The 20,494-nt window shown below is 48.3% G+C and overlaps 8 protein-coding genes across 8 annotated transcripts; 4 read left to right on the plus strand and 4 right to left on the minus strand.

Moving 5' to 3' along the window:
• Window positions 1-1,647: 1,647 nt before the first annotated feature.
• N7529_001465 (type 1 glutamine amidotransferase) lies at window positions 1,648-2,507 on the minus strand (the record flags this gene model as incomplete). The annotated part of the gene is made up of 3 exons (XM_057236996.1): window positions 1,648-1,938; window positions 1,992-2,218; window positions 2,279-2,507. 3 exons carry the CDS (start codon window positions 2,505-2,507, stop codon window positions 1,648-1,650), a joined length of 747 nt encoding a protein of 248 aa, XP_057101683.1.
• Window positions 2,508-2,950: 443 nt separating this feature from the next.
• Window positions 2,951-4,807, plus strand: N7529_001466 (putative MFS multidrug transporter; the record flags this gene model as incomplete). Its single annotated transcript, XM_057236997.1, has 2 exons — window positions 2,951-4,640; window positions 4,689-4,807. 2 exons carry the CDS (start codon window positions 2,951-2,953, stop codon window positions 4,805-4,807), a joined length of 1,809 nt encoding a protein of 602 aa, XP_057101684.1.
• A 565-nt stretch (window positions 4,808-5,372) lies between these two features.
• Window positions 5,373-7,553, plus strand: N7529_001467 (Zn(II)2Cys6 transcription factor; the record flags this gene model as incomplete). Its single annotated transcript, XM_057236998.1, has 4 exons — window positions 5,373-6,128; window positions 6,179-6,888; window positions 6,940-7,104; window positions 7,160-7,553. 4 exons carry the CDS (start codon window positions 5,373-5,375, stop codon window positions 7,551-7,553), a joined length of 2,025 nt encoding a protein of 674 aa, XP_057101685.1.
• Window positions 7,554-7,956: 403 nt separating this feature from the next.
• Window positions 7,957-9,304, plus strand: N7529_001468 (WD40 repeat domain-containing protein; the record flags this gene model as incomplete). The annotated part of the gene is made up of 2 exons (XM_057236999.1): window positions 7,957-8,207; window positions 8,263-9,304. The coding sequence occupies 2 exons, from the start codon at window positions 7,957-7,959 to the stop codon at window positions 9,302-9,304; spliced, it is 1,293 nt and encodes a 430-aa protein (XP_057101686.1).
• A 64-nt stretch (window positions 9,305-9,368) lies between these two features.
• Window positions 9,369-11,666, minus strand: dbp7 (putative ATP-dependent RNA helicase; the record flags this gene model as incomplete). The annotated part of the gene is made up of 1 exon (XM_057237000.1): window positions 9,369-11,666. One exon carries the CDS (start codon window positions 11,664-11,666, stop codon window positions 9,369-9,371), a length of 2,298 nt encoding a protein of 765 aa, XP_057101687.1.
• Window positions 11,667-11,961: 295 nt separating this feature from the next.
• N7529_001470 (pantoate--beta-alanine ligase PAN6) lies at window positions 11,962-13,121 on the minus strand (the record flags this gene model as incomplete). The annotated part of the gene is made up of 2 exons (XM_057237001.1): window positions 11,962-13,034; window positions 13,085-13,121. The coding sequence occupies 2 exons, from the start codon at window positions 13,119-13,121 to the stop codon at window positions 11,962-11,964; spliced, it is 1,110 nt and encodes a 369-aa protein (XP_057101688.1).
• A 296-nt stretch (window positions 13,122-13,417) lies between these two features.
• Window positions 13,418-16,060, plus strand: N7529_001471 (lysophospholipid acyltransferase family protein; the record flags this gene model as incomplete). Its single annotated transcript, XM_057237002.1, has 5 exons — window positions 13,418-13,976; window positions 14,030-14,504; window positions 14,556-15,543; window positions 15,595-15,851; window positions 15,901-16,060. 5 exons carry the CDS (start codon window positions 13,418-13,420, stop codon window positions 16,058-16,060), a joined length of 2,439 nt encoding a protein of 812 aa, XP_057101689.1.
• Window positions 16,061-16,382: 322 nt separating this feature from the next.
• N7529_001472 (arylsulfotransferase family protein) lies at window positions 16,383-17,943 on the minus strand (the record flags this gene model as incomplete). Its single annotated transcript, XM_057237003.1, has 2 exons — window positions 16,383-17,057; window positions 17,116-17,943. The coding sequence occupies 2 exons, from the start codon at window positions 17,941-17,943 to the stop codon at window positions 16,383-16,385; spliced, it is 1,503 nt and encodes a 500-aa protein (XP_057101690.1).
• Window positions 17,944-20,494: the final 2,551 nt, after the last annotated feature.

The raw sequence follows: 20,494 nt of genomic DNA on the forward strand, positions 1-20,494 counted from the left end.
ATTCAACATGCACAAAAAAAACAAACCACACAACTGCGAGGATTCACTCATGGTCACCCATCTGACTACTGACTCATTGGCGTGGTAAGTATGACGTACATTTCTGATAGCAAAAAGCACATCGGACTGATCTGACCCAATTTGCTCCTTCTACTCGCAATCTAATCCGCGGTGGGTAGTAATTAGCCTGTCTGCATACTCTCAAATTTGTTTATGCAAGTATCCGTGTGTCTAGGGAGCCTGCATAGCTATCGGGACACATAATCTGTCTATTGGGTTGGTGTGCTGGGCCTGATTTAGTCGGGATTCGATTTCATCGAGAAGACGGGTGAAAGCAACGACGGCTTTCTTAAGATCCCTATGAGTGTGTTGTTGAATCTCCCAGGGGTAATTTGCTCTGGTATCGCACTTTTCCGCTCTAAAGAGGTCGTTACTGTGCTTTCATCGGTCATCTCTAGATAAGCCTGAAGAATGTGCTGTAAAGGCTTCCACGGCCATGGCTTTTCAGCATGATCAACTACATATTCCCAATCTAGGAAGAAGGCAGCTAGTTTAGTCTCTTGGTCAAGTCTATTCCACATGTCAATATCAGATCCACCTAATAGAGGAACCAATAGAGGAGTGAAACTATTAAGATACCAACTTGATTCTCATTAGTAGAGCATGTCCCTAGATATAGCCACAGAAACACATCTCCCCACGATTCAAGGATCGAGAATCCGAGAAGGTCCCGACTCTCTTGAAGCCCATGTAGGAAATAAAAGAATGGAAATCTGTATTGAGAATACAGATGGATGTCGATAACCGTAGAAACTGAATAAGTTTAGGGCTTAGGCGGGAAGCGAGGTCGAATGAGACGGGGAAAATTCTTCCCACCATGTTGTAGATGGAAGCGAAGCTATATCTTGTCCGGTACCATTCTATGCATGCTCCAAGGCTCCAAGGTTTTATTGTGAAGCTTAGCGGGTAGCTGAGGGCCAAAGGCGGGTTGCATTTTGTTACGGAAGTAAGATGGATAGGGAGTAGAGAAGGAGAAAAGGTGAGAAAGGCCTTCAATCCACTTCTGAAAAGCAGGAATATCGAGGACGCCACCGCACTAGTACTGTGATAACTGTACAGACATTAGGTGCTTTTCATAAAAAGGTCCACTTTGGCATTCTGTCTTCGCCCTTACTTATTTGGTCATATTTTGGGGCCGGCTTGTTGAGGTGTTAAAAAGACGGAAGAGGGGCCCTACTACTCAGGAGCTTAAACCAGCGTCCAAGGTAGCCATTTGCGACAGCTGATTTACCGTCAATTAGCGTTGTGGTGAGATATATGGCGGAGAATAATATCTCAATGCTATGGTTATTGTTAATTGAGACTGACTTTATTCGTAATTCTCTGTAGTTCTGGTTCTCTTTTGTCTATGGAATGATGGTGTGTTTCATAACCTTTGGCTTCTGTGTAACCAAATGAGTGGGATTATTATCACTTGGAAGATCCCTTTCTAGTGATCAGTCGTAAGAAATGAAAGATGAAATATGTTCATTTGCTGGTATGTACATAGAGATTGATCTATTGAATCTCAGTCTAGGATATAGCGCCATGCACCCATTAAACCAGATCCTGTGTAGTTCCTGTGTCGTATATCACATGTTCCCACTTCTACTCCTCCAGTAGGAACTTCAGGAACACGGCACCAATAGCAATACCATCTTGCTCATTAAAAGCTCTATCATCAGCATCCTTCGCCATCTCCTCTGTAAAAATGCCCCCCGTAGACCTAACCTTCACAATCTCTGTTATAATCTCCCCATTAAACTCCGGATGACCCTGTACCGTAATAAATCGGCCAGCCGCATACATTCCCTGCACCTCACAACGCGGGGAAGATCCAAGCGAGACCACGCCCGGGGGAAGAGAAAAGACAATATCCTGGTGCATTTGCTGGATGCGCTGTTCATGTTCAAATTAGCTGTGTACTTTTGCGCCATGAACAGGTAACGTACGAGCTTTTCTCGACCAAACAACTCTTTTCCTTTATCTGTCAAGTCCATATCGCACACGGAAATCTCCCAGCCCTTATCGCTTCGTCCGACCTTGGAGTCTAGAGCGCGGCCGATGATCTGGTGCCCGAAGCAGATTCCCAGAATGCGCACGCGGTCCTGCGCTAGGACCATTTTGGTAAATTCAACGAGACGCAGAATCCAGGGGTGGTCTTCGAAGGAGTTGTGTTCTTTTTGTGAATTGTTAGTACGGGGCTTTTGAGGTATGTGGTAAATACGTATGTACGCACTTGATCCTGATAGGAGTATAGCGTCGACATCCTCCAGTTTTGGGTATTTGTCGTCGTCTACGATGTTGAATGCGGTAATTTCCAAGTCTGTCTCTGGATCAAGATGCAATGTTTTCGCGCTGGATTTGAGGAGCGTGGAGAATACCCCGCCGTATCCATTGTATCGTTTGTGGACTTCTGGGACTGGAGTATCGCATTCTAGGATAGCAATGCGCAGAGGGGAAGACATTTCTTATATATAAAGCTGTGGGCTTTATATGCAGGGCTGTGTTTCTATAGAGAGAAGATGATTGGAGTCAAGTACCCTGAACCCCTCATGTTATCTCTTATCGCACATTCCGATGTCCCGAGATCGGAACCCTGCTTACTCAACTCCATGCACTAATACCTACAATATTATTGTACAGATATTGTGCAGGATGCAGTGCACTGATCTATATGTACACATTGGTTCAATGTACAGTTGTCATTTTGCATGGGATACCGCAGACTGGGAGCTAATTCAAGATTTTCGGTAAACGTGTGCCCCCGCTGCTTTCGGAACTTGAGTTGCGACATTTTCTGTATCCATCTCGTGCTCGCAGAAATTTAATCTCTTCCTTTCTATTTGCTCATAACTGAAATATACTTCAATTTTGTTGATAACCTTGACATTGTTGATATTTCTCTATAATGGGAATTGACAATGGGCGATCCCATCTGGATCCCTCTGAAACCACTCCCCTCTTGACTCAATCCCATGGCCGCCCCAGCTGCCTTGATGTCAATGAATATGATGTCGAAATAGCCTCTTCGCATAAGGATACAGATGAAGAACATAATGTTCCCATTTTATCCAGTGCTAGCTCCATATCTGGGGGACTGGATTTTGGGCCATCTCTAGAAAGAAACATATCCAACTCTCCGAGCAATCCGAATGCCTCAACTAAAGAAGAAAATGAATATGCGTCGAGATTCATCGATGTATCGCCCACGCAATTCTGGGTTATTTTCAGCGGCATCATGATGGGCTATATGATTGGCTTCTTTGACTCGACCCTCATGGCCTCAAGCCATCCAGTCATCACATCCTACTTCAAAGCCGCAAACTCAGCCTCGTGGCTATCGACCGCCTTCTTACTGACCTCGACCGCATTCATGCCATTGTTTGGGCGGATCTCCGACGCCTTTGGTCGCAAACCCGTCTATCTCTTCTCGATCGCCATGTTCTTCGTCACCACAGCCGGGTGCGGTTTGGCGCGCAACATCGGTCATTTCATCGCTGCGCGCGCTCTTTGTGGACTCGGTGCAGGCGGTATCTTCTCCATTGGTCAAATTATTTCCAGTGACTTGGTGCGTCTCGAATACCGGGGCGTCTATCAGTCGTATCTCAATCTATGTCTCGGCGTCGGTAGTAGTCTCGGGCTTGCCTTTGGAGGCTATCTATGTGATCATATCGGTTGGCGTGGGGCGTTTCTCATCCAACTGCCTTTTATCTTCGTCTACTTGATTGCGGCTGCTTGGACTGTCCCGGCGGATCTGGGCCTTAAGACTGTTGGGATGGAGCGCATGAAATTGTCGCAGTTAATCCGGAGCATTGATATAACGGGAGCATTCATTTTGATTACTGCCGTCACACTTCTGATCCTTGGGTTGAATCTGGGAGGGAACGTGGTTCCCTGGGGTCATCCACTGATCATCGTCTCGTTGGTGTTATCCGGTGTGTTAGCTGTGATCTTAGTGCGGTATGAACGCCTCGTACCGCGCCCCGTGATGCCAATCGAACTTCTTACGACAAACCCCCGAGCCAGCATAATCTTTGGCAGTTTCTTCGCTACAATGTCCGTCAGCACGGTCGTTTTCAATGCTCCGCTATATTTCCAGGCCGTTAAGTTGACCTCACCAACTACTTCTGGTCTCCGACTTGTTGCCTCTTCTCTTGCTATTACTTTCTCAAGTGTCAGTACTGGAATCTTGGTCAATTGGACCAGACGCCTCCAACCTTTCGTTCTGATTGGTGTATGCAGCATGGTAATAGGCGGGTGTGCAGCGGCATCAATGGGAATTGATACCCATAATCCAGTCGCTATGGTCTGCATCTCGTTCTCGAGCCTGGGTCAGGGCTTCTCATTTCCATGTCTGATGGTGTCTATACTCGCAACCAGTAAACGTGAAGACCAGGCTGTTGCAACTACCACCCTTGGTTTGTGGCGGAACTTGGGGTCCGTCATGGGTGTTGCTGTGAGTAGCTGGATCTTCCAGAATACCCTCATTTATCATCTCAAGCACAATGTCACTGGTGTTGACAAAGATCATATCATTGCGCTCGTCCGCAAATCTGTGCACAGTATTGCGCTCTTGGATCCCGTCCATCGGTCAGAAGGTACGTTTCACTTCTATTGATACTTTGAGCTTGCTAACAAAGATTTAGTCACCAAATCTTACTCCGATGCTCTTCGTCTGACCTTTTTATCGGCAGCCGTCTGGGCAATTATTGTACTAATACTCATGTGCCGAGTCCGATTGCCACGGTTGGAAAGAAAGAAGTAGATCTAAAGTTATATTGGACGAATAATTAGCCTCAAGTGCCATAGTACTTCGCATATATCTTTATGCACAGTTCTAGTTCTTTTTTGAACATGTTCAAAGGTTGACATTGTACATTTGTATAGAATATTGTATACCGGAGAAGCGATCTTGGCACGATGGTCCACATTTTGCCCCCCCAATTTCCACTTCTGACCGAACCAACTTCTCCGCAATTTCAGCGCAAATTTGTGGCCAAGCAAGGGGGCTCTTGAGTATGTCGATTGACTGCCCAGTTTTTCGTGGATTAATCTCAGCTGACAACATCTTCCCCAGTTTTATCTGCCGATCCCTTTCCTCCCCGCACCGGTAGGATTCAAGAGACCCTTGAATCGCAAGCCTGGACGATCGCAACTAAGCTGAACAACCTTGAGCCTCAGTATCAATATCGAATATGGCCAGTGGGGAAACTACAACGGCATTTTGTTCATTCGGGAAATCTCTATCGACTCGGACTCCAGTTGGCGCAGGCGACTAGAGATAAATTCGAATTAAAATAAAATTCCTCTTCCCATTTGGCTGAGCCAAAATGAACCTCCGAAACTCTGCGAAGTCGCAGCCACCGTCACCTCAAGTCAACACGAGGACATCTACCCCCAAAAGCCAGTCAAGCGACTCGCAAACCACACCACGCCCCCGCACTGGTCGCCGGAAAACAGATATCCCAGATACCAAAGCCAGGAGATCGCGCACAGGATGCTTCACCTGTCGCCAAAGACATCTGAAGTGCGACGAAGCCGTAGGAAAATGTCTGAATTGTCGCAAATCAGACCGTGTTTGTCGGCGCGGCGTCCGCCTCAATTTCATCGATATCCAGACCGTGGCACCCCCACACCTGGTCGCGCGACCAGACGGCTCGAAGGTAACATTTCGAGATGATTCGCGGCTGATTGCATCCCTGTATGTGGGAGGCTTTGAGATATATCCGCCTATTCAGCCCGAAAGCCCCGTTGAAGAAAACGGACACTCAAACCATGACTTTGATTCCATGGGACCTGACGATCTAACGAGCCTCTTTCAGTCGGTTGCTCACTCTTTCGACCCGCTGAGCTTTGATGTCTCACATCCCTCCACGGCGGACTTCGTGGAAACGGATACCTGGCACCAGTCCCATTTGGTGCCCGGGGATGAGCTTCTTCCGCATGGAACATCCAATTTTGCGCGCAAGCTGGCGGATAAGCAGGAATCGCATCACTTTCTCACTGACCCCGAGCAATTGTCTCTTCTTCGGGCTTTTGTGGAAGAGGTTGGTCCGCGCATGGATGCAATGGACGAAATGAACCATGTGCGTTAGCCTTTTCCTAATGTGTCGTTCGACTCGCTAACAAGATATAGTTCTCCCAGGTTCTCCCAAGTCTTGCTGTGGGCGAGCCTTTGTTGCTCAAGGCGTTTTTGGCAGGAGGTGCTAGGCACCTTTCCATACATGCCCCTTCTTATGAAGATGGTAAGGCCTTGCTTCTTTATGATGAAGCTACCCAGGCGCTTTTGAATGCAGTCCATGATCCCAGCCGAGACTCTGTCTTGTGCGCAACCGCTGCATTGGTTCTAGGGTTCTCTGAGTCCATGTCGCCTCGGTCAAGGCACCACGGGAACCACATTGCAGGTTCTCGGGCTTTGATTCGAGAGTGTGGGTGGACTGCTAAAACGCCAGGGCTTGGGGGTGCCTGTTTTAGGATTAGCATGAGTGCCGAACTGCTTAGCTGTCTGCACTATAATTGGACCCTGTCTTGGGATCCGGACACTTGGGGGGTCGATATGGACATGGAACATGCACAAGCCAGTATTGGTGGTAGCCATGATGTATGGCATCATCGAATATTATATGTTTGTGCGAAAGTAATGAACTTGCGGACGTCTTTGCGTCAATGCCAAGCTTTGGGCGATGATGTGGCGCGCGTCACTCGGCTCAATAATCTCTTCCAGGAATGGGCCCTTTACAATAGTTGGTGTGAGCAATGGGAGAAGTATATACCCAGATCGCTGGTACCACTTGGTTATCTCCAGCCATGGCAAACTATGTCAAAATCGGTGTTTCCAGAAATTTGGTATGTTCGGACTCATTTCACTACTAGGATTTCCATCGACTAACATTTCAGGCTTTCTAATCGATCTGCTATTATTGCTCGATTGATGTACCACGTCACTCGCATTTTGTTATCCAAGACTCATCCTCTACAGTCGGAGTTCGATGAGGGGATGCAGAAGATGCAACACAGTCACGCGCTCGACCTGTGCGGCCTTATCGCCCATACAAAAGACCAGTTAGTCAAAATGTGTTCGCAATCTCCAAATAATAGCATCTGACCGTGTATCTAGGGGTATTGCCGATATCGCACTCCGCTGCCTTGTGATCGCAGCGGAATGCTTAGAGACACACGAAGCTCAACAAGAAGTTCTCGATATCTTCGATACCCTAAGCAAAGTGACCGGCAGCAGCGCTGAATCGATCAAGAATGACCTTAAACAAATTTGGAGCTGGGTCGGTGCTCATCCGCACACAGTGACTCCTGCTCAGATGCATAACCACTTCTATGAACTTGATCCATCTTTGTCGATGGCTGAAACCCCTGATTTGTCTCCGGGTCTGAACAATCCCCTTTTGGGTACAGGTGATTTCTCAATGGAAAGTCATCCATATCAGCGATTCTATGTGCCACCGCATCACCACCACGCACTTGATCAGTATCACTACGGTGCATACTTGATCTGATGACTTTATAACTCAAAAACTTGTGATGAATAATGATTTATATTAGCTTCATTTCCATATTGCTTATACCCGATCAGTACAATTCAATGACCCATATTTGTGATGTTCTTTCGCACCGTTGTCAATATATAGTTCCTCTTGTACCTAGGTAGACTCATCTCGCAGGGCTCTGGTATAGCTTTGCTCCGACAGGGCGCGCTGAAGATCCAAAGGGCTTTTAAGTAGCTTTTGTAACAAATATAACAAAAAGATTTTGCCCAATCTACTCGAATGTACATCGTTGGATGAAAATAGGAGCAAATAGTGATGGCGGTGTAAGCGGGCAAATTCCGCCCATATCCCACCCCAGTTCCTCCAAGCTCATAGATATCAACGACCTTTTGTTCAAAGCAACCCTACTGTAATGGACACCAAAGCAATCCAGGCTCAATCGCCAGCTGCACCGATCTACATTCTTCGCGGCCATGGCTCGGCAATTCATGCATTGAACATCTATAACCAGAATCTTCGCCTGATATCCGGCGACGCCAACGGCTGGATCGTCATTTGGGACTTGATCACGAAGCGTCCGGTAGCAGCATGGAAAGCCCATGCAGGAGCTGTATTGGAGGTGAAGGGATTTAACATTGGCTCCGGCGTAACCGAGATCTATACGTATGACCAGTCCTAGCTTCCCACATCTTCTTTTTAATATTGACAAGTGAGATAGGCATGGCCGCGACCACAAACTGTGTGTATGGAAGATCCGAGCTGAAGACGAATCATTCCTCAGCAAGACCCTCCCAGTTCTCGTGGTAGAAGCCGAGCAGGAGTGTAAAACTCAGCCGTGGCTGCTTCATTCTCTGCCCGTGAATGCGCTCAACTTCTGCGCGTTTTCAATGGCTTTTGTCAATTCAGATGGTCTGCCGGGACTGCCGGATCACACTACCAAGCCTGAAACTACTCTCTTTGCTGTACCCAATGCCATGGACTCAGGCGGCGTTGACATCTTCCATCTGCCTTCTGAGCGTCGCATCAGCACCATCCCTTCCGATGTATCGATCAAAACCGGAATGCTAATGGCTGTCAATCTGTTCGTTACTGCTTCTGGAGATCTTTACGTCGCTTCTGCGTATGAAGATGGCCATGTTATGGTTTATTGTCACCGGGGTGCTCTCAAATCTGCCGTCTTTGAGCGTGAGAATATAATTAATAATCCTCTGAAATGGGAGAGGCTTTATGTTTGTCGACCTCATACGCAGCCTGTTCTTTCTATTGATGTTGCTCCCTCGCTTGCATATTTCATTTCTTCTTCGGCGGATGCTTTGGTCATTAAGCATCCTATTCCGAGTGCGAGTTCTCCAGGATACATACCCACCGCTGGGTACAAGGAGGAGTCACCTTTGAAAATTGCCAATACAAGACATTCGGGTCAGCAGGGTCTGCGGATAAGGTCTGATGGAAAGTTATTTGCGACTGCCGGCTGGGATAGCAGGATCCGGGTATACTCGAGCAAAACGATGAAAGAGCTGGCTGTGTTAAAGTGGCACAAAGATGGATGCTATGCTGTGACATTCGGGGATGCATCTCTGGGGTCTTCATCGAACCCCGGCCCTGATATTCAAAATGAAAAGAAGGAATCGGTGGCCGCCGAGCAACGCGACTACTCTCTCGCTACTGTGCACCAACAGCGCAATCTAAAAGTACAACAAACTCATTGGCTAGCAGCTGGTTCCAAGGATGGGAAGATTTCATTATGGGATATCTACTGAGATAAATGCTAATGCTATAAAACAACCATGCGACCATGCTTTTTAAACGAGTCTAGCCAAAAAATCAAGCCAAGTTGAACTCGTTGGCTCCAGACATATGCTCTCTCATCTTGGCCCTCATCCTGCGAGCAGCATCATCCGTATTGTTAACACCCGGTGCCGGCCCATCATCGCCGCCAGCCTTTCGCTTGCTACCCGCACCACTTCGCGAAGCCTTGAAGTCCTTCTTGGTATCTTCTTGACCAGGTCGCAGACCAGGAACATTGATTTTGCCCGGACGATCACGGAGCGCGAAACTCTTCGCCAGATGACCCAAGTGCAGTTCCTTGATGTTGAACATGCTCCGCTCACTAGCAATGTGAGTCGCATAGGCTCGCACATGAGATTGGAATGCCCGACGGGCCATTTCCAGATACTCGGGGTTATCGAGAGCCCAGCGCTCGACGTCCATTTGCCAATCGGTGGTCTTCTCTTCCCAGTTCTTCTTTCCGGACTCGTTGCCTCCGAAGCCGCGCTTGAGGAGCTCGTTTGCATCTGTGCGGGTGAGCGCCTTGCCGCCGTCGCGGTAGCCGCGCTTCAGCACTGAAACGTAGTTCTCTTCGCAGCCGGGCTGGAGGAAGACGAGGGCTCGACCGTCGCGTCCTACACGTGCTGTACGACCGATACGGTGAGTGTGGTCGTCGGAGCTGAATGCCGGGTCGTATTCAACGACTAGGTCCACGTTGGGCAGATCAAGACCACGCGAGGCGACATCGGTACAGATCATGACGCAGGCCTCGGTGCTGCGAGAGAAGGAGCCGAGGGTGGCGGTTCGGACGTTTTGTGGGAGCGAGCCGTGCAGTCTGTGCAGAATGACTGGGTTGGTTGGGGTTGAGAAGGCTCTTCCGGGAGCAATGGTGCCGTGGGGTGACAGCTCCTCTCTTTCGTCTACTTTTTCTTCCTTCTCCTCCTGCTGCTGGTCTTCCTTTTCTTTTTCTCTCTCAAGCTTCTTTTGTTGCTCGCGGTCTTGGTTTCGTGAGAATAGCTCGAAATGGAAATCAACAGCGTCGGCACAAGACATGAAAACAATCGCCTTCATCACGGAACCCTTTCGCATAAATGTTCTCTTCAAGTAGGCTGTTAATGAGACAAGACGTAACTTGGCTGGTACAATGGCGTAGGACTGCTTCAGTTGCGCTGGGACGCGGAATCCTTCGTCCTCGCCCTTTTCTGGCTTCTCGTCATCGTCGTCCTCCGGGTCGGCCTTGATGTGAATCGCATCCTTCAGACTGATCTCTCCTAGCTTCTGAACATTCATCTTCAACGTAGCCGAGCAGAGAACCGTCGTCCTGCGTGTTGGAATACCAGGCACGCGACTGGGCCGTTGCCTGGCATCAAGTTTACCGACAATTCCCTGCAGTTCCTCCTCGAAACCCATGTCCATCAAGCGATCTCCCTCGTCAAGCACGAGCCACCGAACATTACTGACATCTAATGCTTCTGTGTTATCGAGATGATCCACCAAACGACCCGGTGTTGCGACAAGGATATTCAATCCCTTTCGCAAACGTGCCTTCTCTGACTTTTTCTTTTCTCCACCAATGACCGTTCCACAGACAATCCAGTTTGCGCAACGAAGGATATTCTCCAGCACAACTGAAATTTGCTTACACAATTCGCGAGTAGGTGCCAAGATAATGGCGAACAATCCACTATCACGGTGGACTTGGGTATCGGTATGCTCGTTCTTCGCCTTGGATAGATCCATGATCCGTTGCACCAGTGGGAGAAGGTAAGCCAGCGTCTTTCCGGAACCGGTCTCAGCCTGAATGAAAGCATCACTCTCTTCCTTCAGCAATTGTGAGATAGAGCTCCTCTGGATGGCAGTCGGTGCCTTGAGCTCCAGTTTCGTGAGCAGATGCGCGGCAAGGTTGGGAGAGAGTCCCAAATTTGTGAAGGTATCTAGTCCGTCAATCAGCGGCGCATTGGTCGGCTTTGCGTCCTCGGTCGGTCCCTCCTGTTTCGGCTCTTCGGCATTTTGCGCTTCGGGGTTGCTGGTGAATAGCGAGGAAACGAAGTGGCGGGGATCTTTCTCTCGGGGATGTTGGTGCGGGCGGCGGTCACCAGAGCGCTGGGGAGGGCGCTGGGTTGAGTCGTCTGTTCTTTGTCTTTTGGCAGGCCGGGGACCAAGTTGAATTTGGTTGGGGTTCTTGGATGCTGCGTTGCGCGCAGACGCATCTCCGGGTTCTTTCTCTGATCCGCGGTGGGCTGAGCGCTTTTTCGCAGTCAGTCGGTCTCGCCATGTACCTCCTTTGAACTTTGCTTCAGGTTTGATGACACTGTCAGCAATGCTGAAGTTCATAAGCATGCCATCGTCAGCCATTTTGAAAGATATTGAAAATGGTGGAGGGTTGAAGATTTTCTGTCTCGGCGAATCCAAAAGCTTTCGAGACTTTTTTTCGGCGCCAAGACTTCCAGGCTCTAATTTTCTCCACTCGGCATTTTGCCCTACTTTACTTGCTTTACTCTTTGCTTGTTTACTTGCTGTGATGAGATTCAGGTACGTACATATATTTGTATTGAAGTCTATTCAATTTTTGAAATTCTAGAAAATTGATCTTTTTTTACAAACCGCTATGCTAAAGCGCTGAGATGTTCGTTATAGAGTACTCACTGTATCAAGCGCGAGGGTGCAAAATGAGATTGTCAATCAATCGCACGGGCACCTTGCCATCACCCAAACCACAGTCCTCGCCGGCGTTTGTCTCCTCCAGCGGTGCCATTTTGAATGCGGTACTCAAGACCGCACCCTTGGTCGGCTCGACGGTTTCCAACTCGTCGAGGGTGTCAGGATCAGCGAGAGAAATGTAGTCAACCTCGTAAAGCGCTCTTTCAGAAGGCGAAAGACCTTGCTGCTGAGCAAGGACGGACTGTGCTACGCTCTGGGCAGCTCCAAGGATGTCTTCTCTGCTGGTCTTGCCAGTCAGATAGGCATTCTCCGCCGCCTTGAGCGCTTTGTAGATGGTAAGTCCGACGGTTCGTCTCCGATCTCCCAGGTAGACATTGCGCGAGCTCAGCGCCAGGCCATCGTGCTCTCGTGTAGTCTCAATGATTCGAACTTCGGTCCCAATGTGGAAGTCCTTCACCATGCGCTTGATAACCACAGTCTGCTGGACATCTTTCTGACCAAAATAGACGCGGTCAGGGGTTGTGATGTTGAAAAGCTTCATGCAGACAGTCGCCACACCACGGAAGAATACCGGGCGAGAAGCTCCCTCTAGTTTTGTGGACAACGGGGTAATGGTGACGAAGGAGCCATGTCCATCGACTTCTGAGGAGGGAGGCAGACAAGGGTACATGGCTTTTGATGTCGGGGCGAAAATGGCAGTGATGCGCCCGGCGCTCGCACTGTTCTCTCCCAGGCGCTCCAGCTCCTCGTTCAATTTCTCCAATTTCTCAACATCGGCATCCCATGTGCGAGGATAGCTGGATAGATCTTCTGTGACGCCGAATTGTGTGGGGTTGACAAAGATGCTGACGAATATGTCTGTGTTCTCGCGAGCGGCTGCCCGAATCAAGGACAGGTGGCCCTCGTGAATGGCCCCCATGGTAGGAACGAACCCTACGGTCCTTTCTTTCTGCAGCAGCTGGCGTCGCAGCCCCCGAATTGAGGGAACATCGCGGCAGACCTTGAAGGAGGGCGGGCGAACGGAAGCCGCGGTCGCGTCGGAAAGAAGGGATGAAGCTGTCGCTGGATTAAGTGAGCTTACATGAAGCGATAGATTTAATCACAAAACATACTCGAGAACGACTTGACACTATTGACGAGACGAGACATAATTTGGATACTACATGCAGTGTCGGAAGATTAAGTGGGATAAAGCTCCGGAACCGTTAGCTCCACGTGACCGACCTCGGCTTATTCCTGGGGAAACCCGTGAAAGAACCAGGGGATGATCTCCCGTTTTGTTGGGAGCTTGGGTTTTGAGAGCTGTGGCTTGATCCCCGCACTCTGTTTCACTTTGAGGTTCTACTTTTAATTCCTTTATTCTCTGTTCACGGCAATGAACTTCTTCCCATGATCTGACCAGAACTATACCATCGCCCTATCAGCCCACTTTATCTGTCCACAACATGCCACCATCTAAACCGGCTATCGCCGATGATAATTCTGCGCCGGACTTGGAGATTGTCGGCAAACAATTGACCATTCACCCATCAGGCTTCACTGGAGGTCCCGACACCCAAGATGACCAGATCACCGAACGTAACCTTGTGCGCCATATGGCCCGGTTTCGCGAGAACCCCTTTGATTTCTTACGTGAAGTGAGCATGTACATGTCTGGCACAGGCTGGCGCGCGTATAATGATGCCATTGGTCAACCAATCTTCTATTCGGGGTTCTCCGAAAGGATGAAGAACTCGATATTGGACAGTCCGCTTCTGCAAAACAAAGTCACTGAATTGGCCAATAGTCGGCTCACAGTCGAAGAGAAGGAGGGATTGCTGGCAATCAAGGAAGGCGCAACATTAGACGACAAGCGCGCTCGGCGAAGAACGGAGATTCAAGGTAACCTTCTGGAAGTTGTGGATACCATGATGGACAAAATGATCTGTAAGATGGAGAGTAAAAGGTTCATTCGGGGTGCTTATTATATGTGCACACAGCTTTTGACCCGTGCTTACCATCAAGGTAAATTTTTGTGTGATTCCATACCTCGAGGTGAAGGCTAATCAGTATCACAGGCATCCATGTGTCCAGTGAAGAAGTCTTGCGGCTAAGGTCCGTGGCTGAAACTGCTGCAAAGAAGAAACAGTCCATTGTCTTTTTGCCCTGCCACAAATCTCACGTGGATTATGTGTCGCTGCAACTGATATGTTACCGACTTGGAATCGCTCTTCCAGTCGTTGTCGCTGGTGACAACCTAAACATCCCTTTGCTGGGTCCTTTCTTGCAACACGCAGGCGCTATGTGGATTCGACGCAGCTTTGGAAATGACCCTTTGTACCATACCGTAGTACAGGCTTATATTGACACCCTCCTCCAGCAAGGCTTTAACTTTGAATGTTTCATTGAAGGAGGTCGCTCCAGAACTGGAAAACTGCTGTCGCCTAAATTCGGAATCTTGAGTTTCATTATGGACAGTTTGCTGTCCGGCCGGGTGGAAGATACTATCATTTGCCCCGTCAGCACACAATACGACAAAGTCATCGAGACCGAGTACGAACCCCGACTGACAAATGGATTCGATCAATGCTGACCTCTCTCTAGGTCATATATCAGCGAGCTCCTTGGCCAGCCGAAGGCGAAGGAGAATCTGGCTGATCTGCTCTCCTCCTCCTCGGTCTTATCTCTGAAACTGGGTCGGGTTGATGTCCGATTCCACGAACCATGGAGTCTCCGGGAGTTCATTGGTCAGCAGCTTACGCGACTGGATCATCCCAGCACCGACCTCAACGACAAGCTCAGTTATAACGATCGGGGCCGCATCCTCAGAACATTTGGTTACCGAGTCTTGGCAGAAATAAACGATGTTTCTGTGATGATGCCAACCGCTCTTGTGGGAACTGTTCTTTTGACATTGCGCGGTCGAGGAGTAGGCAAAGGCGAACTGTGCCGGCGACTGGATTGGCTTTGCGATCGAGTGCGAGCCAAAGGTGGCAGAGTCGCACACTTCTACCGTTCACCAACAGAAATGGTAGTTGATCGTGCACTCGATGTCTTAGGACCCAAACTCGTCGGTGAGATCCCTGGACTGGTCGAGCCAACTTACTATGCCGTGGATCGTTTCCAGCTCTCCTTCTATCGCAACATGCTGATTCACCTGTTCATCGCCGAGGCACTGGTGTCTGTGGCCATGTATACAAAGATCAAGCAAGGAGGAGGCCCTACCAATCAAAGAATCAGCTACGAGGCCTTGAAAAATCAGGTCTCATTCTTGTCTCAGCTTTTCCGTGGGGAATTTATCTTCCCCCCGGAGGGCCTGACCAGCAACTTTGATAAAACATTGCGTGACCTGGAGAAGGACGATGTTATCAAGATCACCCGTAATTCATCCACTACGCCGCTTTATGTCGAGTTAAGTGAGTCAGAACGGCTCTGCGGTCGCGAAAACTACGATTTCTATTGCTTCTTGATTTGGCCTTTCCTGGAAGCCTCTTGGCTTGGGGCAGTGTCTCTCCTCGGACTGACGCCACCTCTGGACGAACCAAAGGGTGTTTGGATTGATTCAAAGAAAGCACAGGACAGTGCTCAACTTGTAAGTTGCTTTTCTTGATACCAATCAAGTGAAGAATTCTGACATCTACAGCTGGGTAAAACGTTATATCACCAAGGCGATCTCTCCTACTTCGAGGCCGTCAACAAAGAGACCCTCAAGAACTCTTATCAAAGGTTTGAAGAAGAGGGTATCATTCTAGTTGCGAAGAGCAAAGAACTAAAGGCCGGTGCGTCTTTGCGGCTGGCACCTGAATGGGCGCCGCAGCGTGACCCTGGAACTGGCAAGGTTCTAGAAGGTGGTCGACTATGGGACTTTACCGAATTGATCGCGCAGTCCCGTCGTGAAGGGTGAGTAACTCCGACTTCCACTCTGGTTCTTTATGACTAACTTGATTAGCAAAAATCGCCGTGATGGTGCAACGGTCTCTTCGAGGGTGCTCACCATGTCCGATCATGTTGGACGACAGCTATTCCAAAATGCTGCTGCCCCAGCTCCCGCCGATGTTTCTTCGCGACAGATGCGTCGGAAGGCACTTGGGACTGAGGCCAAACTCTAATCATTTATTTTCTGATACCCGCTTCCCTATACTGTTCATGCATTCGAAGAAGACACTTCTTCGGTATCATTGTTCTGTGTTTTTTCACATTTCCCTTTTCCATCGTTGGATCCCCTTCATAATATCGTCCTCCGCACATTTGGCGTCCATGTACATTCACATCGTTTTCATTCCAACATTTGAACATACACTACACATACTACTTTGAATAGACAAATCTATTCTCATTCTGTCTACCAACTCTCAATTATAGTCGTTCCTCCGTATTCAGACAAAGTCGATTTCAATCAAGGCTAACATCAAACTATAATACCATGCTCACTCAACATTGGCCAACCGTGACCGATTCCGACCTCGCCCCGTTGCCAACACCGCCAACAGCCTCCACAATTATTAAATCACTATCGCTCAAGCCGTTGACCAGAATGGTAGTCTCGAATCCATTGCGCACAGCAGTCTTTTTGACTGTAGATCTAGAGTGGACTTTCCATGACTCCACGTCACTTGCACCGTTCCAACTAACATAAACAGCGGTCCTCCCACCGTTGTTCAAACAAGCAACAGCATCCGGCTTGGTAGCCGGCCGCCCAATCCATGGGTAACGATATGTGCGATACGTCTGCATAGTCATATCGTAACCGAAGCGAGCACGCATCATAACAGCTCCGTTTTCATTATACTCCTCAAATTTGGGAGTTGCGCCGTGATCCTGCAAGCTGTGTCCGTTGCCGAGCGTTTGGTAGCTACCCTGCGACTCGGCATATACGGGCTCAGCAGCATCCCACATCCGACTCTTCAGAGTGACTTTCTTTGAGCCTTGAAGCTCGACATCTAGCACGAGGCCAGTTGTTAGTGATGTGTGGCCAGTGAACTCGGTGTTCTCGTTGTTGTGCAGACTGATAGTCACCCGTTCATCGCTCTGCGATTGGAAGCGCGCATCATGCTGATAGCAGAAAGTCGTGTCGAGACCTAGCTTAAAGTCGCCACCGGTACGGCCCTGTTATCCGTCAATGATTCAATTCGCCTGGACTTCCTCACCTGCACTTGGTACTCACATGAAGATGCCACGTAACTGACCCATCGGCCGCAATGAAATAAAGACTGCACATAAACCGCGACGAGATCAAGTACGAGTCCCCATACTTGTAAGCAGCATTCAGGTGCGGATATCCATACGGATCAGACTTATTCCCACCAGACCCTTCGAGTGGCAACTGCGAATCAGTAAGCGGCACCTGATCAACATGCTCGTGTGCACTCCAGCGGAAAGCAACCTCATTCGTCTCGAGATCAATCTCATAAACCAGCGCATCCTGGATCCAGCCATTCATTGGTCCCCCAATGGCGCTCAGATCGGCTTGTGTGACGTTCACAGCCGTCACGAGGATCGTCCCATTGTCCGTAAGCTGGCTCTCGTGGATATCAATGCACGAATCAAAGTCCAGCGGGTCGAAAACTGTCACGAAGTTATGTGCTTTACAGTCTAGCGTCACGCGGTGGATCTCGTCGTACGAGCTGTTTAGGATTGTTATCGCGCCGAACCCGAAGCCTTCGCCTGCGTACCCGGACCAGTAGGTTATCACAGGCGAGCCGTTGAGCATTTGCGGTTGGAGCGCGGAGTAGTTGCCGCTTGGGCCTTGCCAGATGAGTTGGCCGTCGTCGGAGTAGATGGCTGGGTGGCCGGTTCCGCGGAGCATGTCTTCCGGTGTGAGGAAGAGGTGTCCCGGTTCTGTTGGGCCCATCTTGGTGACGTTCATGAAAGGAGTTTGGATGGATGAGCTCTTGAAGGTTTGGAGGGGCCATAGTGCCTGCTCGGTGGATTGTGATTGTACGAGGCTGGTGAAGCCTGCTAAAAGGGCAAATGCCTTGGGGATGCGAGGCATTATCGAAAAAGCCTCTGTGGCGGATACGGATATAGAGGATATCTGTATTTCTGTTGCAGACTGGTTGGATTGCTACCTCAGACTGCGACCGATATTATTTATATTCTGCCATGTCGATCTATTGCCATATTCTTGCTGTACTACGTCGGTGTGGAGCCCTGTGTCCCCTGTGATCGTCCGATAGATTGTTCATGTAGTAGACTTCTTCGGCAAACAAATGGCTTTCCGCAAATTGATCGATGCTTACAATATTGCAGTTATTTGGGATCAGGGGGCTCTGTTTCTCCTTCTTTCCCTCTAGTCTCTCTTTTCTATCTTCTACTTCCTTCATCAAGCCCACAGACTACATTTTCTAATCTATTTTGTGTAGATCTTTTCAAACACTATTCACTAGTTTCTATCTTGCTCTAATTCATTATTTAATGTCTAGAAGCTCGTGGAGATGACAAGTTATTCAATCATATGGTTGTAAGTAATAAATGGCTATATTTTCTTAGTCTTGGTCTGCCTAATATAATCAATGAATTGGAGGGCCTTCGCCGGATGGACAGGGAAAGTTCGAGCACTTACACAGGTTCATCAATGTTGAACGAGCCAAAAACTGTAACTGGGGTACGTAGTCAAGTGATGAAAAGATATACAGGTATAGGCTGGGACCTCGGGAGAGAGCAATGAATTCAGGGAAGATGATGAATTAAGGGAGAGTGATGGATTGAGGGAGAGTAATGAATTAGGAACTAGTGTGATACATACGTATGTTCAAAGGCCCTCATATCTGCTATCTCGAAAATGACACGCTATTCATTAACAAGCTACATATATAGTAGTACTCTATCTAGTAGAAACGTTTCTGATCTATCCCGTACCTCCTTAACACCGCCCAACAGTTTGCGTCGCTTGATTTGCTACATAATGTTCTTACTTAAGATAAAAATCCTTAAAAGTAACGAATCTTAGTCTCACATCTAGTATAGATTTCGAATTCTGACGGTTCATTCTAGACCCTCACTTTCCGCCTAAATTAAGAACGTTTTCGCGCTGACAACAAGGCTTTTAGGGACAATACCATTGAAGCAGGCGATGTGGCACTTAAGAATTGTCTCGATCTTGTGTAGTTTTATGAGGATCAGGACCCAGATTTATTCGTCAAGAATGGCGTGAAAGTAGGTGCAGTCCGGCGGTTGGTACGCGATATTGGCCTTTGGGTGAAGCAACGGGGAGAAACCCTTGATCTAGACATAGTAGTTACAGTAAGCAAATAGAAAACCACCCACACCAGTATACTGGTTTCTCTTTGCTTACTTAAAAACCACTGTGATGTGTGATGAAGACACAACCTGGATCATCCCAAAGGCCACAAGACCATGTAATTGTGATTCATTACAGTATGTGGCCATGGTAACGTGAGTCAAGCGTCCGAGATCCCGATCTTGATTAACACCGGCGGGCTGATCGCTATTGCGCCCCACTAGTTAGTACGATTGGGTTTAGGGGGGTGCTTCGGAAAACCTCCTAACATAGACTAGTGTCTCTTGGTGTTGGGGCTGGTCACTCTAAGAGTGTAGGTGGTCGCACCAGTGTCGGGACGTACTGTACCGAACTCTAAAGTTATGATGGACCACGGCTCTTACAGAGTAAGGGCCGATTTTGTAATGGAAGGTCCATATAACAAACAGTATATCTTGGATACTGGGTCAGGGGACCGTGGGTAGGATATAAACTCTGGTGTGATAACCTGTTCGGTTATCATAAGTGGTCTTCTTGGTAAATGTACCATTAAGAGTATTCCTTGTTTGAAACCCAAGTCCAGAGCATTAGTTTTCTTGCAAACGACGAGGGGTCGATCTCCTTCTCCCTCTTTATTGTAACTAGCGGTAACTGACCATTGACCTAGACTATATCCTAAAGCATTTACGCAATATCTTTACTATACACTTTAGCATTTACAAGTTGTCTTGGTAACCCTCCGATATAAAACGCTAACACCCTTGCGGTCCGAAGTTTGAGGTACGTTGACGGAACACTCGTCCGAGAACATCTAATTTCGAACGCTATCCCCCGACTATATACCCTTCTATTTTGAATAAAGCGGTATCGACGGCGAGCTAATTTACGTTTAGTCGGGATTTTTCATTTTATACCGTGTTTCAGAATGCTATATACCCTTACAGTAGTTATAATAGTAGTCCGACCTAGTTATCCGGGTACGATCGTACTTAGCTTTCTATAGGTATGAAAAGGATTCCGGCGGGCTTATGAAACTATAAATTTAGAATCTTGATCATTATATTTTTGGGGGCGCCCGGAGCGAGGCCTCGATACGACGTTTTAGTGCTGTTAAAAGCGCTTGATTGTTTTGTATATATTTTTGCGAGCATAGTCGAAATCATGTGCTCATTTGGCTCAAGTAGTACACCCAGTTACATATATATGAATAATACTAGACCTCCGTGTTAGGCATAACTCACCATTTTTCTTCCAGGAAGGCCTATTGGCTTCATTCAATAAAGCCATAGGGAGATGTAAGAAGAAGAAAGAATAACAGGGTGGT

This window comes from Penicillium soppii (assembly GCF_028829465.1).
Source record: "Penicillium soppii strain IBT 18220 chromosome Unknown utg000002l, whole genome shotgun sequence".
Taxonomy (NCBI): Eukaryota; Fungi; Ascomycota; class Eurotiomycetes; order Eurotiales; family Aspergillaceae; genus Penicillium; species Penicillium soppii.